Below are 17,946 nucleotides of genomic sequence, written 5' to 3'. Positions count from 1 at the left end.
CCAAACCAACTTTAGATTGAAGATTCTTTTTTCCAAAACTTTTTCTTTTCTCTCTCTTCTCTGTGCTTCCTCCTGTTATGATACTGTACCGACTCCCTGTGCCCAGGCTCCGCAGGAAACTCTTCTGGAACAGCTGTTTCTTTCCTGTCTCTGATAATTGGAGCAAGCACAACCCAAATGCTTGGCCAGCTTAGTCTGTGACTGTGAGATTCCAGAAGTCAAGAGGGTGCCAACATACCCTTGCCACCGTAAAGCCGAGGAGGTCTGAAAGGAAGTTGTCTCACTTCCTTTCTCTTTAAACAGTCACAGAAGATACTACCATAAAACTCCCAAGTGACACAAGGTATTTAGATCAATTGAGTGACCATTAAACAAGCAAGATGATTCTAATTCCACATAGGACTATAGCGGTTACAGCTGGGAAAGGCTAATCTGAGTGTCACATCCATCTCCCAGCCAGGGAAAAAATAACCCTCCTAGTAGGAGACTACCAGGTCTGTGATTCTGTGCCTGATTCTGGTGAAAATGCTCAGAATACGGAGGCTGCATACGTCCATGAGTTCCCTATGTACTTGCTGAACCCATCAGACTTATGCTATGTAGACACACTTAACAAACAAGACATTTAAAACCAAGACATATTTCATACCTCTCTCGAGGATTCATCCATCTGGTCATTTAAATCTTTGATCTTCTGCTCAAGTTCTTCCAAGTTATTTAGTATTACTATGCGCTCCTCCTCCAGCCGACCAAGCTCCTGCCCTCTTTGCTCATCACTGGTGCATTCTGGTATCTGCAGTTGCACGTTACAAGAGGTTATTAGAAAAAGAGTTAAACACTGTGTTTCCTTCCCCCTTTCATATTTGTGTTCATTTTAGACAAGTACGGTACTGCTGATTTTGAACCCGTTACATATTTCAGATCTACTATATGGCTAGTTCTATATTTAGAAGGTGTACAAGAGACACAAACATGATACTTTACTTCCAATGCCTGGAAGTAAATACCATACTTAACAGTAAATACTATTCATTCTACTGGAATTATTAAAATCTAACCTTTGAGAATACTTTACATGCTGTGCTATTTAAGTCATAAAAAACCAATTTTTCCCTTATAAAAATAACACAGATAGATGAAGGTGCTTTTATGTAAATTTCAGCTGTTCATTTCAGCCAGGAGGTAGGGTAGGACATTTTTGTAACCAGCCATTAAGATGGGCAGCTTCTGTAAAATAAGGGCAAAAGTTGGTTCTATCTCTCCAGTTAGCACTGAGGAAGCAGCACCCTTAACATTGCTCTTTTCGTTGCCATTTACTTACGAGACAACTGTGGCAAGAATTAAACAATGTTACTAAGAAAATACCTGTGGTCTCATTCCAGCAAAGGCTAGATCAAAGAGTATCGAGTTTCAAATGTATTCTTCATGTTCATTTGACCCCAGGAGCTTGTGATCCAATTACTTTGGTAAGGCTGCTCATTCATTGTCCCCAATCGGAATTAGAAGTGGGCTGCACGCAGGGCTTCACGTTAACCACTGGACCACACAGCCTTGCTCAAGGGAGGCTCAGCTCAGCTACTGAATGGCTATTCTGAGAGCAGGCATTTTATCCTGAACAAATCTGATCTCGATATTTTAAAACAACGAGCTGTGTTTCATTAACACAGTTGCTTGTTACTGCTTTTCTCAGGGCTTAGCAGAACACCCTTTACAATGAACGAATGAACGGTATTCCTTGATTAGCATTAGTAATCCTAACAGGAAAGCCTCTTTTTGTCCGGTATCCTATTCGGATAATGCTGACATAACATCTTCGATTTCAGCTTCCTAATAAGGATTTAAAATAGGATCTCTGACATGCACAAAGAAAGCAATAAATGGGAAAGAAATGCAAGACCACAGTAACTTTTAAGTGAAACGTCTTACTACCTCTCAGCACAGAAAGATAAAGTAAAGCTATAATAGCACGTTTCTGTTCAACGTAATTTCACACCAACTCAGCAGACAGATTTCCAGAGAGATACCCCTTCATAAGATAAAATGGTTTTGTATCATATCTCTCTCTTCTTCTACACATACAGACTTCTATCGACTACAAAGACTTAAGTAAGTTAAGCAGAGGTTAAATACAATTCACCAATTAGGCGTACAACCTTACTGAAGCGCATACAGTGTGTAAATAAGAGTAAAAAGGAGAGACGTGTGTCTTAAAGCATTTTGAAGGTGTGAATTTGTTAAACAGAAACCTGCTTTTATGGCTTTGCTTGGTCTTAACTATGCTCCTGATTCTAACCCTTGAATATAGTTATTTAACACACCGCCTGTCACCAGGATTCGCTGCGGCACTGGTCTGGCACGCCAGAGGGGTGCCAAATGGCACTGACCCACGACGACAACGGGCCCCTGCCCCAGCCTGGAGGAGGCTGCTGCTGCCCTAGCTGAAGGAAATTGTTAGGAATGCTGTTAGCTCGTCTTTTAAAGGACAGTTTCCCCATCAGCAACAAAACACCAGTGCAAAGTACACAGGAAAGGAGCTGCAGCTTATTAAACGCCGGCGTTGGGTCAGAGAGGCAGGAGGCTGGCTGCCGCCGCACGCCCTGCGGAAGGCAACAGCTGATCTGACAAGTGGCTCAGGTCCAACCCCGGGAAAGGAGACAGGACAGTAAATTCGGCTCAGGCAACTCTTCTTCACCTCCCGTGCGACTGTTGTGGTTTGCCCATGAGAAAACATCCTCCTCTTACAGAAGACACGAGCCTCAGGCTGGGAGAAGACGGCAGAGCTTCCCTTCCCTCCTACAGCCCAGCACGGTGCTAAGCAGGGTTCCTGAAACCTTCCTTATTTAAGCAGCTATAATTGTTCAAGCAAATCCTTCTCTCTCAGAAAAAAAAATCTTAAAACTCTTCCTGAACTGTACATCCCTCTGAAAAAAAAACCCAAACAACACAAAACCAAAAAACCCACCAAAAATTCTAGTACTAATAGCTTCCACAGAAAATGAAATAATCATTTGCTGGCTGCTAAGTGGTATGAGCACTGAGACCAACTCTCACACCTGAGCCATCCTAACTGCGGCCCCTGCCAGGACAGCCAACTCCTAGAGAGGACTTCCAGCAGTGGAACCGGGATCGTACTCCTTCCTCCTGCAGAGTATTACCTTTGGCGTGATGCTTAGGTAGGACGACTCAGTGGCATCCTTCAGGAAGGTGGGAGCAGCAAAAGGCGGAGGCTTCACGCTTTCGTTGAAGTGCTCGTCGGCTCTCGACCCTCTGGAGGAGAGGAAAGCAGCAGTGCTGCGGCTGTGGCTGCTCAGCTCCGAGAAATCCGAGTCGCTCGCAGATGATTTCAAGTGGCTCCTGAACCTCGCTTCCAGATTCATCTGGGAGTCTTCGAACACCGAATCCTCGTCGGAGAGCTGAAGTTTTTCGAGTTCTTTGTTAATTTTCTGAACATCAGCAACTGTTGTAGCTGCAGCGGGGTCGCTGTCAGATTTGGAGTATTCTGCACACAGGTTGAGGATTGTCTCCAGCCGCTGTCGTTCCTAGATTAAGAAAAGATAATAGCACTAAGTGTCACTCACCTGTGAGTTAAAGCAAAGATGAAGTTTAAAAAAGTTTGCTGGTTTTTTTTTTGCTTGTTTGTTTTTCTCCTGGAGTGAAGGATTAAATTCCTCCAGTTCCACGTACGTCTCTAGTGCTTAGAGATAATAAACAGATATACATAAATTAATTACAGTGCAAGATGAAGAATCAAACTTAACATGGAAGAACTTGAAAAATCAAAAGTACATTACACAGAAATGAATAGCTACTTAAATAAGATGTCCTAACATTTATCTTTCCAATGCAGAAATTTTAATATTGTTTATTCAGGTCGTCGTAACCATACCCCATTTATATGTACATATGTCTAGTGAGCACTTCATAAATCACTAATTGTTCCACTTCACACTTAACGCTATACTCCTACTAAGCTGCAAAATATCACACAGATTTTCCACGAACTCACTCATTCCTGACTTTTTTGAATTTTCTGTTTTGTTAACTTCGATTTCTTGTTTTGGGAGAGAATTAGTCCACATTTTGCAACACAGAGTGTTAGCCGCATTAACGAGGCATCCCGTCTAAAATACAGATGTCAAATGCACAGAAGTGGGGGAAATCTTTATTTACAAGTAAAGTCAAATTCCCTATGGATTTATACTAACATTTCAAAATTGAGAATCTGAATAGCTGTGCCAGTTTCACCTGATGTGCTTCAAGTTGCTATAAACATTGACCTCCCAAAGGATTTCTAGATCTCTATGATACTTCATTAAAAGTATCAGAAAGCTATATTTGTTTTATTTTGCTATATGCATAGCTTCCTGTAACTTCTATTTCAGAAAAACTTTTTTTACCTTTTCATTTTTAAGAGGTAATGCTTTTCTGTAATTTCATGTTTCTTTTGCTAAAGAAGAAAAAGAACATAAATAAAATATTGCTTACCATAAGCCTATTGAAAATTCTGCTGGAAAAGAGACCACTGTGAGAGTTCCATACTTGGCATTAATATCTGTACTAATGACCTCATTTGTGATTTCTAGGAAATCCTTCTTATTTTTAGTAGTATTTAAAATGAAAGCCAAAAACCAAAAATCCTCAGCCTCCTTCCCCAGGAACCACTGTAGACATATTGGCTTTCCAAGCTCTACCTGGCATTACACTTGCAAACAGGATTTGCAAAGCAACTATTTCTGACAGTCCTAACACTCCCTGTGCCCAACAGCAAGTGATAACAAGGATCAAGCAAAGCAGTTGGGGCAACCCGTTGCCTGCCCTTTCCCTGCAGCCAGCCATTGGAGTTTTATGAAAATTTAGCACCGGTTTACAAGCACCCAGCTCTTTACATAGCTACCAAGAGATTAGCTGGTTGTATGCGCTACACGTTCACATCACCCCGCACCACCCGCAGTTAAAAGCCGCATTTCTGAGCTGGAGAACCCATTCGAACCCATCTGTTTCCAAGCACTACCCAACCGAGAGAGCGCTGCGAGACAGGAATTTTGCCTTCAGGTAGCTTATTCCCAGGTTCCCACTGCAGGTTTCCTCCCAAGCCTCCTGTAACAGCACTGGCGGAGATGAGCCACTGAAATAACAGAGCACAGGGCAGCAATTGCAAGCTTGTATTTTCCATAAAATGGGTCCAACGGATTCTGCAGACATCCTTCAACCCCGAACGATCGACATAATTATAACTCCTCAAAAGCCTTCTTCCCTCCAGGCAACCACTGCCAGACCCTAAGCCTCTTCCCTTACCCCTCCAATGCCGCTATCCTCCCTATAACTAAGTCTTTTGGCCGCACAACCCAATTCCTAAAGGGCTGTGCAAGCGCTGGCGGGGATCACCGGTGATGACGCTGCTCTCCCTGCTGTGATGGCACCGGGCTTGGCCCTTTCATACAGTTGTTGTAACGGTTATGGGATGAGAAACACGGCATCAGGACATAAAGTCCCATCCTTCCCTGCAACAGCAGTGTATATTAAGTTACCCCGTGCCAAGCGTCCACCCCTTCAATAATAATAGGAAATGGCAAATTGCAAAGTGCAGCCACTGCTCAGCCTAAGAGCTCAGGGAAGGAGCTCTCGCTGCAAACCTGCCCTTTGCTGAGCAGTCAGGGGTTAAATTAAAAAAAAAAAAAAAGGGATTCTTCTTTCTCCAAGTCTCAGACACTCAGGAAAGCCTAAAAATTGCAGCAAAACCACTGCCAGTCTTCAAAAAATTCCTGATGAACTTTCAGACACATGACAGAAATACCGATATCTCTCACTTCTATTTTGACATGTGCTGAGAGGCTTACGGACAGGAAGCTCTGTGGTTATTTTATACACTCTATTCTCATCATTTCATCTCGGCCAACTCATTCCAGTTCCAGCACACCTGCATTTAACTGTTTCCAGCACAAATTTCCAAGTCAACTAGCGAGCTAGGAAAGCACCACTGCAATGAAAAGTGTAAAAGCAGCAGCACATGGAAAATCCAGTCAATAATTTTGCAAGAAATACCACACAAGTTACTTATTTATGATGCTGAACACAGCAGAGAGGAAAAAAAGGTACATCAAAAGAAGGAAACTAGCATAAAATTGGCTGTGGCAGGAGGGAGGGGTGTTGAATCAAGCCTTGCAAGCCTGTCATTGTATTTCCCCGTAAAATGACCTTTCTAACAGACTAAAACATCCTTGTATATATTCAGTGGGTCTCTTACCTGCTACGAAAGGGGTACGTAGGTCTTGTGCACTTTCTGTCTGAGCAGTTTTACCACTCCTGGCTTTGACAAAACTACACACTGTCTACAGATGGCTGCAAATTTAGGTGCTGGAGGAGAAGGGTGGCATAAGGGAACAATAACCCTCCTCTGATATTGATTAACAGTGACATTAAGAGACATCCCTGACACACAAGAAAAAAATATATTTCAAAATAGCAGAGGTAAATACCTCCCACTTTATTAACAGCAACCACATCAGCAAGTCCTGGATTTGTTCATCTGCTGCATGTCATGTATATGAATTTCACAAATGCATAGAGGTGATGCTATATCTAGGTATCAAGTCAAGACTTGGTTAATCAGCTGTGGCAAGCAGAAAGCTTTTTAGATAAGTGCCATTAGCAACTGGATAACCCCAGATTTCATTAAAAATACATGTACGGTTTCTCTTTTGTGACCGACGCTAATGAGAATTATGGCTAGTCTGTGCAGCCAGGGACCCCTTTGCCCGAAGAAGAGGCTGCTGGTCTCTTCAGCTACCAAAACCCAGCACTTTTCCACGGTTGCTCTTTAAAAACCTCGCAGGCAGGCAAATAACCAGCTTCACCTCAAAAGCTCGGAGCAGCGCTTGGTAAAAAGGATGAAGGGGGAAGAGGCAGAGAGACTGGGAAAGAGAGCAGCAGAAACTCTCCGCTCTTACTTTCTTACAAACACATTCAGTACCCCACAGGCAAGAGTCAGGAGAAAGGTTTCTCTTTCCTTCCTGCATTTCTAAGGAGCTGGTGATTTCACACCTGTCGGATACAGAGCAGCTTATTTCAAAGCTAGACTTTAACTGGGTCCAAGAGCAGCTCACTAACTGCTCTTCCCTTTCCCTCCAGTTTGCACCGATTTCTCACTGCAGCCTCATTTTTTTTTCCCCTCCTTTTCAGTCCTTATTTTTCTGTAGTTAATCTCTTGGCTCTAAGGTTACCGTGAGCAGCGCAGAATTCAGAAAAATCGCCCGTATTCCGCATCCGTGTCTCACAGGCGACGGGCCGGAAGCCTCCCACAGCAGAGGCACCTGCACGGAGCAGCGCTGCGGAGGGACCACGGGATCGGCTCAGAGCAGGGCAGAGGACCGGGCACAGGGACCAGGCTGGGACGCCTCATCCTTACCTTCCCGCTACAGGCACGGAAGAAACGGAGCAGCAACAGCAGAAGAGCTGGGCGGCACGGAGCAGGGCCAGCCGCCGAAGAGGGACTGAGCAGACAACTTTCTGCAGAATTAGCTCCTGTATCTGCAGGCATGTATTTGGCTCCTGAGGCAAGTGTCCAAAATAACAGCATTGTTCAGACCAGTGCCCTTTTGCCCCTACACTACCTATGCAGATGCTCCTTTTCAAATTATGCTGAGGACAGGAGCCTGGAGGAGCTCCAGTGCAGTACTTAAGTTCTGTAAACGAAAAAAGGTCTCTTGAAATTGATTTCTGCCTGGCCCGTATTGTTCATTGGCATAAAACATATAGCTGCAAAAATTAAGTATGTGTAATCCGCACTTTGGATTATTAAAAAGCCCACAGAAATGTTTTGAAAACCAATTAAAACTGAATGCTCCTGAAAGTTGTCAGTATTAATTATATGCTTCAAGGGTTTCTTTATCCTATTTTCATTTAGTGAACTAAATTGATGTTAAATAGCTATTCTGTAACACTACAGAGACTGCCAAATACTAGCGGTTGTAAAAATTACCTTGATCTAGCCTTTTGTCTACTTGGCTGGGCTTCCTATAAGAGGTGAGTCACACACTTTTATGTATGGCTTGGGTACTTTATGTTTAAAGGATCTATAAAAGATACAGTGCCAAAATAAATTAATAAAACATGTATATGAGATTTTTCCAAGCTGTATGGGAGGTTTAAATAAGCTCTACTAACCCTAATTTTAAAGCAGTACCATCTTGAAAATTCTAAAATATTTTCATTTAATTTTCCCTCACATGAGCACATCTTACTAAATTGTAATGCATCAATGCAAACCAGGCACAGGCATGTACTTTATTATAATTTCCTACTTGCTGAATAAACTTAATGAAATTCAACGCTCTTCTGACTGTGAAAAAGTGGTCTATGGAATAAGCTCCTTGAATTTTATTATTGCTCGTTCAGGCATCAGTCGTATAAGCTGAAATCTCTGCCAGCACAATTCCTGCATCTAGTAAAACTTCATTAAAAAGCACATGTTTACGGATCCGTACAGACAGCTGGACTATGGAAGGTATCACGCAGATACTGCACATGTAATTTTTAAGTACCTACCACCATCTAGAGGAAATACATTGTACTGCCTAAAAACAAGCACTAGAAAAAAATCAAGTTCAGTGCTATTCAAATGAGCGACTATCAAACAAAACAGATGGCCTTAATATCTGTCTGACTATGTTGCCCATGCTGTTCCACCCCTGACCTCCCCACCAGCAGAAGAGAAAGACTGCCTTTCAGCTCCAGCAGCTACCACAGCTGGGCTTTTATCTCAGAGAGGAAACAAAGAGTGAGATTTCCTCTTTAAAAAAAAAAAAATAAATAAAAAATCAATAGCTAACTGAATCTTATCGAATATTCTTAGCTTACAGTGATGAATGATAAGGCTTATAAGGCTGTTGGGCTAGCTTCAGCAATAGCTAACTCTGACTTGCTTGTGTAAAGCTTGTATAAACATCCCTACACCAAGATGCAGGTCCGGTCAGCCGGGCTGGAGAGGAAGCGGAAGCAGATTCTGACCCACCAGCCCCTGCCGCCTGTCCAAGCTCCCGGAGCAATCTCACGCCGTCCCACAGGCTCCCACAGCGCACCCATCCCCAGTGCACAGCAGGAACGCCGGAGGGATGGCGGCAACGGGACCTCCGGTTCCTCCTTCTCCTCGAGACGCAGAGGAACGGGCTGGCAAAACAGAAGCAGCAGCACTCTTCAGCTGGTTTGGGTGAACCTGGCCACAAAAGGCAAATCAATAGAAAGAGAGAGGGAGAAACACCAAATCCTGCACAAGTACACACACGTCTTTTCTGTTTGGTGCACGGGAACAAATCAAAACTCAGACTTTTAAATAATTCAAAGTCTTAAAAATAATTCAAATTCAAAAAAAACCCAAGCCCTGCAATGCGTATTTTCACAACTTTTTAAAATTATCTGCTTATTTCTTTGGGCAATGACAGCAGACCGTTTGGTTTCATGCGCAGGTCATGGCAGCAGCTCAAAATGCAAACTTCCAGAGGAGCCTCTGTCACTTAAAACACAAACTAAGCACAAGTAAAACTCATAGAATAATTTATACAGGAAAGAAAAAGAAAAAAGTGAAAGCAAATAGAAGAGACCATGGGCAGATACAAGGTCGGATTGCAATGTGTGCATAGATTTTTAGTAAAAACAAATCCAGATGTGAACAGCAGCTATCAAACACAACACCCCAAAACCACTTCGTGTCAGCAGGGTAGCTACAGGAGCAGTGCTGGTGCAAAGAAAGATGCTCTCCACTTCGTATCTGGGCCATAGAGCCCTCTAAACCTCTAAAAAGGAGGCTTATGTTTCTGATTAAGTTCTCTGAGTAGTCCTACCTTTTTCTTCTGCCTACCTTGTTCCAAAAACACAGTATGGAAGAATCTGACACTTGTGCATGGCGGGGCTACATATCCCCTGCCATTTACCTACCAGCTACTCAATCTAAACTTTTATTCAGCACTGAAAACCCAAAGCACACAGTTTTGCTATCCATGGGTGCTTGCTTGGTTGGGGTTTTTTTATTCAACCCTTCCCCTACCCCCAAAAAAACAGAAACCTGAGCAGATCTCTATCTCTAACCTTTGTCCTTCTCGTGGTACACAAGATTGGACAAAACTGCTCTTTGGAAGCTCAGGCTGGATATATAAAGACCTTGTTTGGACAGCCCATGACTAGATCCACACAGAAGGACAAAAATAAACAAAAACTAACACAAAACAAGATAGATCCTAATGTACAAAGAGCTGGCGTGTGGATTTTTTTTTTTTAATACATTCCTTCTTCCTAGAGATCTAAAAATCTATTTATGGCATTTTTCAGACTCTCAAACCATTGGAAGGAGGCACTCTCCTGATATTCAACCCTTCTACCAGATAGCTCTAACAAGGAGAAAAAAAATATCAAGCAGGATCCTGAAGAGAAGATGAACTCAAGCAGGAGGAAGTTCCTTCATGTTCAAATCATATGCAATGCACAAAACATCATCTTTTTTTCAAAAACGCTAACATGCTTGCAAAAACAGTAGGCAAACTCTCTTTTTAAAGAATCAGGACTTGAAGGAAGTATTGTCCAGTAAGAAAAGACATGGGGGGTGGGGGTGGGAATGTAGTCATTACATTCAAATATAAACCCAGAACAATGTTTAGCATTACCAAATACTGAAACAATGCCCTATCTTCCATCTCCCCCCCCCCCAAAAAAAAGCACTGTTCTCTTTGAAATATAAATACCCTCTACTACGTTGTCTTTTATGACTGATTATCTCAGGTTTTACAGCATGGCTGTCTGGAAAACCCTCTGATAAGCAGCAAACACTACTTTGCACACAGAAAACATCGGGACTAAGGAGAAGGGAGGAGATTCCCGAAAGGAGTGGAGGAACAGCAGGGAGAAGGCAGCAAGAAGAGAGAGACAAGACCCACCAGTGTTTCTGCTCATGCTTCTCACTTTTGTGTGCACAAGCATAACAAACCGTTCCTAAGCCACCAGCCATCGCCACTCGCAGTTGGCCCCTCTGGCCCGGGGCAGCCTGGCCACTGCTCCTGAGAAACCACAGCTTTGAGGGCAGCTGGTGGAGGTTTTGGGGAGCAAAGAGGGCAAGGCAGGGCAGAAGAACCACCCGCCGCTCACCGAGGGGGGAGAGGGGCAGTGCCTGCCACCCCTTCACGCCCACGCCCCGACTTTACAGCCCTGGCTCTAAGCAGGTGAAGATGGACATCTTCACACCTTGCAAACCAATAGCGTGTGTCTTGTAGACTACAGTGCTGAGTGGGTTCAGGATGCAAAGGCAGGCTCCTGTCCACGCAGCGGGCTCCTCGCCAACCTGCACCAAGGATGGAGGTGAGACAGGAGGGAGACGTGAATGGGTTACAATCCTTCAGCTGAACCTGATTGCAGGTGCGGCTCGAAACGGGAGCCGTGGCCCTGCGCAGGCATCGGGCCATTGCTAGCGGTCCCTGATGGGCAGCCCCTGCTCCCGCATCCCACTGCTCCCGCATCCCACCTCCCCACGGCTTTCACCCTGGCCTCTCCGGGAAGTGAAATCCCCCGTAGGCTCACTGTCTGGATGCAAACTAGACAGGCTTAAGAGTATCCTATTCCCACTTTGCTCAAATCCATAAAGATTTGAATTAAAACACACAAACGTAAAGTTAATGTCTCAAATCTAAGAGTCAGTAATACAAATTGGCCCACCTAACGACCTCAGTTTCTACGTGGACGATAAAATCAGTACAATGTGAATGTATGTTAATAGGGTCAGAGACTCTTGTAGCCACTGAGAACTTTTTCCTAAGAAATACTAAGCATCCCTTCAGAGACAGCTTCATTAAGGAACTGTTTCAATCATCTCTGTCTGTTCTGAGCACTTTTTTCTTTTTCTTACCCAAAAGTTGTTTCAATAATACATAAATTACATTTTATTACCACATTTAATCCCAAGATGAAGCAGTATGCACTGCTTTACGTTGACCAGAGACAAAGAGAGAAGCTCTGTCCCCCTCTGCTGCTTTCCATTTTGGGACGGGGAGAAACAAGGAAGCCTATTATTTTAATGAAAACACTCAGAAGGAAAAAACACAACTGATGATGGATGTTGAACCCACACCAATGTATACCTGACTCCACAGCACACGCAGAGCACAGCTCAGCTTATAGCAGAGTCTCACATTTTTACCCACTTACCACAAAACACTGCCATCATCTAAACCAAAAAGCGCCATTCGAGGGTTTGACGTACGTAGACATTTTAACAGAGCCCACAGGATGACTGAATGCAACTTAGACGGGTTCCAACATTTTTCTAAGAAGGCTGGATGGTACCGTCTATCCGAGCTGTTACAGCAGCACACCATTTATGCATTAGTTTCGTGGACTGCAGTAACAAACAAGGCATCTGAAGCAGGCAACATTTGAATTTCAAAACACAGCAGCCGATGCTTTGCTGTACGCTCCTGACGGCTAGGTCTGGGATGGACATTTTGCAAACGCTAACTGCCCCGAAACACTAAGAGGAAGTGAAAAAATTACCAGCCGTTCCATCTCCTGTTCTCGAAGCCGCTCTTCCCTCTGCCTCCTGTGATAGTCCATGAGGTCTTCTCTTCCCGAAACGGAGCTAATGCTGTTCTTCCGCTCCCGCATGGATGTTTGCAGGGAGTTTGGCGTCTGTCTGTAACTTTCCAGATCTGGGTCGTCAAGTTCAACGGAACTGGTGGAAAGGTTTCTTCGGATAGAGAACGACCTGTCAAAATCCACAGGGGAGAAAGAACTACTGGGACTTGTTCCTGAGAGTCCAAGTCTATCAAAATCATCAGAAAGATATGGGGAAGAAGGTGCTAAAAGCATTTTTTTAGCAATTCGAGGGCTTGCAGGAACACTAAGAGTTGAGCTGACGTAGGGATTATTCCCAGAGAGAGAGTTTGCATGTGGTGAAACCCCTGAGCTGCAAGAAGAAAAATTCAGGTAATTATCAGCGTCCAAAGCATTCTGAGGTAGATCTTTTTCTCCAAGTTTTTTCCTTTTAGTATTACCCAGAGAGCTTCTGGGGGGCAAACTTAATGGCACCAGCTGGCTTTCTGTTGATTTATAAAGTCTAGGTAGGGAACGGCTGTACATTCCCATATGACTTAGAGATCCACCAGAGTATTTCCTAGGCCGTGAACCCAGAGCCTCCATCATCACATCCTCGTGCTTAACTGGTTTTATGTGATGGGCCAGGCTGTCTTCAATATTCATCCTCCTGCCTTGCTTTGGGCTAGAAGGCATGCTGGCCGCCCCTGAATTGCTAGCAGGTGAAAGCATCAGCTCCTTCCCCGAGCTTCCATTCCACATAGTTAGAAGAGAGCCCGAGATCTTCCTCGTCTCCAGCATTCCTGGGAAGTAGACATTGTCATACGATTTGTTTTTCTGACTGTACTTTGAGTAGTGAAACTTATCCATGTGTCCAAGGGATTTTTCATTTTCTCTGCTGGCATGAATATCAAAGTCTGTCCTTCCTAAACCGTACCCGCTGAGTGATGAAGATGTGCCCGATACAGAAGCCAAATGCTTTACAGAGATGCTTTTATCTGGAAGATATGGGCTTTCACAGGGGAACTGCTTGCCTCCTTGAATTTTGGTAATAGAGTGTGTATTTTTAACACTGGAGGAAGGATTGGGTTTAACTGGCATAGGTTGTGAAAGGGTTAAATACGAGCCAGCATAGTCCCCATTTGTTTTAAATTTGAGACTTGAGGAATATTTCTTCTGGCTGAGGTTTTCCATAATATCCTGGAGACCATTTTCAAGGGAATTTGCCACAGAACTCTTTCCCAAACTAGCATTTTGTAATTCCATCTGGTTTTGTGTGTGGCTATACTCTGCCATAATCTTACTGGAATCTGTAAGGAAGAGAAAACAAGCAGAAAAAAAATGTTTTTAACAAGTAAGTAGCCTCTTACATGCCTGCACAATAACTTGAAAAGAACACTTTTTGTAATAATTACTGGGCTTGTAATAAACGCGTCTCAGATCATTAAGCAAAGAAGGGGATGCACAACTTTCCCGTCTCTGCTTTTGCAAAAGACGGAGACTGAAAAAGGAGTAGAGGGACATCATCAAATTCATACTACAAATCAGCAACACAGTTGGAAAGAGGCTGGACTCTTTCTTTGGTATCCCATCCATTTCAGGAGTCTGTGGCTCAGCCTTTATAATCCTGAGCCTCCTAAGATATCCACGAAGTAAGGAAGCACCACTGTCCTGATGCTTTACAGCTGAGGAACTGCGGTGTTGGCAGAAAAAGTAAAGCAGATAGCGGGGTAAAGAACTGAACGCAGGGCTCCCAGGGCTCAGGATACAGAACATAAGACACTGCTTTGGACCACCTCTTCTTTTAACGCTTGTTCAGCATTATAATTGATATTCTGGAACAGGACACTGACCAAAAAAGCCTTTGCCGTGTTGGACATTAATGTTCAACGATGCATCAAGCTCCAGCCCACAGTTCTGAGCCCCACTTTGCTGAAAGCAAAGAAAGGAATTCAGCTCCTGACAGTGTCAGTCACTGCCAGAGATAAACAGGACCCCCAGCGAGACTGCACTTCAACCTCAGCTGATGTAGAAACGGCACCATTAACATTTACAGCAGCTCCTTGGATGTGCTAGGCTGTGCTTCGAACTAAAAGCACTCTTCAGTGTCAGTTCCTGCAGCGCCAGCGAGTGTTGCTTCTGAAAATAAGGCTCAAATCTGGGATTTACTCTTGGCTCAGTCACATTTCACCTGTGACTTCAGCCACCTCGTGAGAAACCTAATCTCAGCTTGTCACTCGGCAGGCAAACCTAACACCTAAACGTGTGAAGTGCCTTTAAAATCCTTGGAGGCAAGACTTTAATCCTCTTCCAAGTACCACTTCAGACGATTACATGAACCTAGGCACAAAACTTGGATTCCTGACCTCACCAGAGTTGATATGATATAGTTTCACTGAGGATCAGTAGGTTCAGACATCTAGTGGAAGGTTGAGCAGGTCCTTGTTTCTGGGACCTTCCTTGCTAACAAGGCAAAAAAAAACGGAATTCATTACCGTCCAGGGCACTGTTCAGTACACCTCTGTTGCACAGGCTTCCTCTATGCAAACTGTGGTAAATCTAAGTGTACAACAATATATTCTCCTTGATTCTTAAGGAACAAACCAATAAGTTTAAGGGCAAAGGTAACTATCATCAATAATTTAACTGAATAGGCAGAAGATAAAAGGAGTCAGAGGGGGTGGGCGAGAGGTGACAAAAAATCGGAACCAAACGAAAAAAATCAAACATCTTCTTGAGCATAGTGGACCTGGCTAAGCACATGTTAATTACAAGCTCTGGTAGTGGCCAAAAACATTAACTTGCAGCTTTAAAATCAAGCCTCACGTTTACTACTACACAGAATTTAATATTTTTATTCTGAGTGTGATTTTATTTGTGGAAATTTTAACACATTTGTTTTGATGATACAACAAACCCGTTGCCTTTGAACCAGTAAGTTCACAGAGCTCTCTGTCAGATCATCACCACTGTGAGAGGTGAAACTGCGGTTTCTCAAAATTTAGCATTTTTCTTGACATTTTTTAGCTATTTTCACAACTTTTGATCAACAGCAATGATGAAATTCAAATGAACAAAAGGAGGAACATGACCCACGTTCAACAGAACTCTTGTCCAGAGAAGACAAAATCATTGGGAAATGATCAAGTATTCATCATATCAGTGGTGTTACAAGGAAGGAGATGATGACATAAAAGTTATTTAAGAGCATAGATATAAACCACAACCTATATGCCTTGTATACTTAGCCTTCTGTTGTGGAACAGATCCTAATCTCCATCCTTGCCTCTCTTTCCCTTCCCTCTTTCAAATCTCTCTTAAAATTGAAAGCTAATCTCACATAAAATTGTACTCTCCAAATCATAACTTGAACACAGCTGAAGTTCAAATGTTTTTGCACAAATTCCACCAGCTCCTATATAAATAGCTTAGCAGGCACATTAATGGGACGTTAATAATTGTTTATTACTCCCTTGCAACACCAGTAGGGCACATTTAATCCTACAAAGACTGAATGCTTTTGCCAAAAAACAAGTTAGCTCATGGAAACTTTCAGGCCTGTTCACCCCAGCAATGAAGGGTTCATTGTACTTGAAATCTAAACAAGTACAGTAAGAAAAAGTCACGGTACCTTTGTGTAGCCACTCGGATTCAACTTTTTTCTACTATACCTTCTGTCAGTTCTTCTGTGTTTTCGGTTCCAGCACCACAGTGCCCGCAATCATACGGTTAAATCCCAAGTGGACAACAGCATGTGTTTAACTGAACCCTAGCTGCTTCCCACAAACCAGATCTTGTTTGTTTTGTTTATTTTTGGGGTAACGTTTGGGATGAGACATTATGAGCATGCCTTGATGCATTACACATCCTGGCCGACGCTGCCTTCACGTACAGTTATAGGGACCAGGTTCATGGCGTGTCCTGAGTCCATCCTGCCTCCATGTCACCCCAAGCTTTCGCTTGGTAACGTTCAGCGTACAGTGCAAGGCTGCTCTGTTTAGCAAAGTATTTGCTGCCTGAAGCTATACAGAAGTAAGTTTTTCCATTTTTTTCTTTCTTTTTTTTCCCTCTCCTTTCTCCTTCATTCCTTTTCGTTTCTTCCTTTCCCGAGTTGTATAGCTAGGGGTCACTGATATCTGTTCCAGCCAGGCATTAAACTGATGAGGAAGGGCTGGCTGGCTGCAGTGTATCCAGCTGTGGCCTTATTTTGGCTGGTGAAAGGAGTCAGACATGGAATAAGAACAGAGCGCTGATCTTATCCACACGTCAGGAGCATTAAAGGACCAAAATCGGTAACAAATTCTGAAAGATCTCAGTATATCACAAACAAACTTCATTTTTATTAATTGATTACCTGATCCAACATTCTGAAAGGATGAGAGGTTACTTCTGTTTGGCATCATATTTGTCTTCTACGAGATGGTTAAAACAAAACTAATTTGAGTGAACCAGATAAATATTGACCTGCAAATAAAGTAAGAAAAGTAAAGAAATGTTGCATTAAGAAGTGTCTTCTAAGAACATTTTTCAAGTGTATAATATAGACTAAAATTGGCTTTTCTTACGGTAAAATTTCAATAGACAACTCAAAAAGAAATATGTTAAAAGATACTTGGAAAAGGCATCCGTGTTTAATGTGGAGACTATGAACAAAACTGACTGCAGTTGTTTTATCAGTTTGAAAGTCCGTATCATTTGATTTGATAATTGGCTATTATCTATTATCTATTCAGCTAATTCCTGAATCTGCAGACAGTTACTAGTCACAGCTCCCAAGTCTTGTCTGCATTCCTGTGGCTTCTTTAAGAAATCATTAATGAGGCTGAACTTTCCTGCAGAAGGTTTTATTTTTGAAAGCCCATAGCCCGATTTCAGCCCACGCAACACCAGTATCCTGCAATCATGAAGAAACCTATGCAAAAACAGGTATGAGATCCACAACACAGAAAATGTTTTGGCATGCCACGATTTCTCAAGTTCCAAAGAAACCAGACTAGAATGCAAGGAGATTTTTTAAAGTTTATTAAAAATTAAAAATTTGATATGGCTACAACAGAGTCTTGGCTTAAAAGAAACACCAAAATTAAAACCCAGCTACTAAAGACTAAAATTAAATCTAAATCTAAACAGAAGATCTCTAGTGAGTTGCTCTATAAAAAGATTAGTTGAGCTTTTTTATATACACACATCTGTTTTTAAAAGGTCGACAAAAAAGCTTTAAAAAAAAATGTAGCAAGTGACAAAATTAATGGTGACCATCTGTAGGTCCTCTGGGCTTTAGCTCTGGACAAGCAAATAGAAATGTGGCAGAAAAACAAGCGAAGAATGGAGACAGATGTCTGGGGCTGTCTAGAGATGGAGTCACCTATTTAATTAACC

At 42.8% G+C, this 17,946-nt stretch overlaps 1 protein-coding gene across 4 annotated transcripts in view; it reads right to left on the bottom strand.

Moving 5' to 3' along the window:
- The window catches only part of PHLDB2 (pleckstrin homology like domain family B member 2), a 60,099-nt gene extending 43,129 nt beyond the window's left edge, over window positions 1-16,970 (bottom strand). Inside the window, exons 1-4 of one of the 4 annotated variants that reach the window (XM_086627639.1) lie at window positions 16,922-16,970; window positions 12,529-13,877; window positions 3,156-3,539; window positions 650-793 (exon numbers count right to left, since the gene is read on the bottom strand). In XM_086627639.1, the coding sequence (XP_086483765.1) occupies window positions 650-793; window positions 3,156-3,539; window positions 12,529-13,877; window positions 16,922-16,970 (1,926 nt within the window). Of the gene's footprint in view, window positions 1-649; window positions 802-3,155; window positions 3,540-12,528; window positions 13,878-16,921 lie in introns of those variants that run through there. The other 3 variants (XM_086627556.1, XM_086627717.1, XM_086627795.1) reach the window with 3 other exon arrangements.
- Window positions 16,971-17,946: the final 976 nt, after the last annotated feature.

The sequence above is a fragment of the Tauraco erythrolophus genome, chromosome 1, assembly GCF_009769465.1.
Source record: "Tauraco erythrolophus isolate bTauEry1 chromosome 1, bTauEry1.pri, whole genome shotgun sequence".
Taxonomy (NCBI): Eukaryota; Metazoa; Chordata; class Aves; order Musophagiformes; family Musophagidae; genus Tauraco; species Tauraco erythrolophus.
The sequence above is the reverse complement of the archived record's forward strand: the minus strand, read 5'-3'. Positions and strand labels throughout refer to the sequence as shown.